Raw genomic sequence first — 3,541 nt, forward strand, 5'->3', positions numbered from 1 at the left:
GGACACTTCTCCTGTCCTAACCTAATCTACACGGAAAAATGATTTTTTGCTTAAAAAATCCGTATTGAAAGGGTTAAGTAGAGATTAAACAGATATAACAGGGGTCTCGTCCAGGTCAGCAGGTTACCTACTTTTGCTTTCAAATGAAAATATGTTATAATAATATTTAATAATTGTTTACTTTCGATATGTCATTCTATATTATAATTGCATACGTAATATAATACATTCATTACAATTCAATTTTTGGTTTAAACTATGTATTTCTTGTTTAAATTACTTTATTTACAAAATATGTTTTTATTTATTCAATGCCTATTCGAAAATGTTTTAGAAAAAACCAAACAACACAACAGTTTCACTACATTTCGCATATCTTTCAATACGAACATCGTACATATATATTTTATGTTCTAAACCATATGAGTAAACGAGTATTTAATAGTTAGTATATACAGCCTCCAGAGTATGCCGAATCACATGTCTTATGTATCCTCAACACCTTCCAGCACACTAGCAGCGTCAAGGGAATCATTACATATCGACAAATCAGATTCTGAACTTGAATGACTGCCGCGACTCAAAGAATGAAATTCCTCGCCTTGTTTACTAAGCTCATCGGGGTCTTCGACGCCACAACTAATCGGCGACGAAGTGCGCGCATCGTTGGCTAAATTCGTTGTATTAACATTCTGAATGCCATTATTTGCTAATGTCGGTGTTCCGACAGCAATACCAGCGCTCAGGGACTCCGCTGTACCCGGCAATTGCGTTTGGCGTAAAAGAGCCAGGCGTTGTTGTGTGATTTCCAAATGGTGTTTGCGCCACTTTATGCGTCTATTCTGAAACCACACCTTCACCTGTGCTTCTGTCAGCTGTAGAGTATGTGCCAGATAAAGTCTTTCCGGACCGACCATATATTGTTGCCGCTCGAATTCAGCCTCTAACCGCTCTAGCTGTTCGGGTGTGAATATTGTGCGAACTCGTTTGTTTTTCATAGAAGACTTCTTTGCATTGCTCTCTGTAAATATAACGAGAAAAAGGAAAGATATTTCAGTTGAGAGCGATCAGTTTGTAGAAATATAGATAGAAATTTGTCGGTGTTCGAAAAAGTTGCCTATAAGCTATTGCCAACCGCAATATAAATTTTATGTAAATATTGAAACATTCCCCAAAATAGTGCAAACTCCTTAACTAGTCAAAGGTAATCAAGGTAGCGAAAGTTATTCGAAAAATCTTCAACCAAAATTGTTTTTTATGAGAAATTGAACATTAATATTTAACAAAATAATATTAAACAAAAAAGGAAAGGATAATAATTTGGTTATTTGGGGGCTATGGGAAGGTCTATACTCGAAAATATGTTTTCTCGAAGTTTTGTAAAGATAACTAACAAAATGAGCAAATATAACTAACTATTCGATATAAAGTCCACTAGAATTAGAATTAGAATAAATAAAGAAAGTTTTTCTACAACAACATTCCGCGCAACGTCTTGGAGTTAAGATAGGAAAACTTTGCAATCCGTGCAATCCGTGTACCGTGCACCGTGCAAGGGTTTTGCAAGAGACTTAACGTGCAGTTCTATTGCTTAGAAATCTGTTAGTAACTGAAAGTTTAAAGCAAGTATTGGGGCACAATACCTGGACAATTGTTCGTTTGGGTCAAAATGAAGTTTTTGAATTAAAAAAAGACTCCACCAGAATAACCATTTTGAGTATTTTATAAAATTTACCTGATTTGTGCTTTTCACGTTGGAGATTCAAAGAGCTTTGCTGGGCGTGATGTTGATGGAGCTGCTGCAAGCTCTGAAGCGCGGACGATGTACCACCTGATGCGGCAGCAGCTGCTGATGCCACTGAACGGACATGCGACAGTAAAAGGTTTTGTTGCTGCTGCTGTTGTTGTTGATGATGGTGTTGTGTGGCTGCCGCCGCTGCAGCCACAAACGAGGATGTCGCTGCCGTGGTTTGCTTAGACGTGACCGGAATAGGCAAATAACGGTGTATCAGTGCGGCGCCGGCATTGCCATTGCAATCGAAATGACTGGCATTGCGATGATATATATTATTGGTATTCCTGTCGCACTTCAACGACTTGATGGCATTATCCGCACCATTTGACGTCTGCAAATGTTGTGATTGCCGTTCGCTATTGTCCACGTCGTCGTCGCTGAAATGTTTGCTTTGAGTACTTTGCGCCGATCGCCCGGCATTAGAGTCCTTGCCAACGTCATCATCGCTGCTGTTCAGCGACAAATTGATTGCATTGTTGTAGTCTTTACAACTGTTCTCCATTGCGCTCTTCTGCAAGCCCAAAATGGCGGCAATCGTGAATGACTTTCCCATATCGAGGGAAGTGTTCGTCGTGTCCAGCAGCTCTTGAGTTCGTGTGTGTGTTGAATTTAATAGTGGGTGAATTGCATGCTGTTGTTGAGGTTGTTGCTGCTGCTCGGGCGGTGGATGATTTTGTAGCAGAAATGCATTGTTCTGCTGTTGATTAGTGCCCGTCATTGTTGTATGTAGATTATGATAGTGTTGCTGCTGCTGCTGCTGTTGTTGTTGTTGTTGTAACTGCTGTTGCTGATGTTGGAGTTGGAGTTGACTTTGCGCAGCGAAGACCGGCGGCAGCGCAGCCAAATGCGCCTGGTGAGCGGTGATGTTACTATTTGCCACAGCCTGAGAACTATGCAAGGCCAATAAGTGAGAAAACGGATTTGGATGATATTTTGAAGGATTCTGCAACATGCTGTTTGCTGTTGTTGTGAATGCCACACGTTTGACCGCTACTTGGAGTTGCTGTATTCTGCGACGTTGTTGCTGTCACTTCAACGACACATTTGTGTTTGAGCGCAGCAATTAAGCCGGACCTTTCGGAGCCCGCCGAGTTTGTACACGTGCGTAGACGAAACGGCCGGTGTGTCGCGTTTATGTGCCTTATTGTGTCACAGTATGGCTTTGTGGTCAATGCACTTGCCGGCTGTAAAACAATTGGAAGACTGAACCTATGCACAAGAAGAAACAAAATAAAGATACTACTGAAGATTAGTGAATGAAAAATTTTATAGAGTGCATATTACAGTAATATAATATGTAGTATGTATGCATACGCAGGTCTGTATATGAAATTATTCTCTTTTTATGAGTCTAAATAGACATCACAGTCGTTTAAAGTGTTCAAATCTTTGAAAATTATTTTTATTTTTTAAATACATCCTTTGCAGTTCTAAATGGTTTAAAAAATATGCATATTCAATTAATAATTAATATTTTAAATTGCTTTTTACTTTCCTGTTAAAAGTTATATAATAGTCACAATTTAATTTTCAATTTTTAAACCGAATAAATTAACTGGAAGTATATTGTTTATCAACCAACGTTGCAATTCCAACGATCCACCCTCGTATTTGCAGATAGTAAGCAAAAAGGTTCTCTCATCTATTAAACAAGCGTTGTAATTTGACGCCATTTGAGGTTAAAGTAAATAAAAGACGACTATTCCAAATTAAACCAGGCGCATCGAAATGTTTTATGAATAAATT

The 3,541-nt window shown here is 38.8% G+C and overlaps 1 protein-coding gene across 1 annotated transcript; it reads right to left on the bottom strand.

Moving 5' to 3' along the window:
- Positions 1-318: 318 nt before the first annotated feature.
- Positions 319-3,027, bottom strand: LOC105216307 (alpha-protein kinase 1). Its single transcript, XM_011190732.3, has 2 exons — positions 1,736-3,027; positions 319-1,021 (listed from the first exon to the last, which is right to left on the bottom strand). Exons 1-2 carry the CDS (start codon positions 2,745-2,747, stop codon positions 486-488), a joined length of 1,548 nt encoding a protein of 515 aa, XP_011189034.2. The 5' UTR covers positions 2,748-3,027; the 3' UTR covers positions 319-485.
- Between the last annotated feature and the right edge of the window lie 514 nt (positions 3,028-3,541).

This window comes from Zeugodacus cucurbitae, chromosome 4, assembly GCF_028554725.1.
Source record: "Zeugodacus cucurbitae isolate PBARC_wt_2022May chromosome 4, idZeuCucr1.2, whole genome shotgun sequence".
Lineage (NCBI taxonomy): Eukaryota > Metazoa > Arthropoda > Insecta > Diptera > Tephritidae > Zeugodacus > Zeugodacus cucurbitae.

Bases quoted from the DNA above. Each gene is read 5' to 3' on its own strand.
- LOC105216307 (XM_011190732.3), bottom strand. From the start codon at position 2,747: ATGTTGCAGAATCCTTCAAAATATCATCCAAATCCGTTTTCTCACTTA. The intron at 1,022-1,735 runs GTAAATTTTATA...TTATATTTACAG, and splicing joins ACGTGAAAAGCACAAATCAG to AGAGCAATGCAAAGAAGTCT.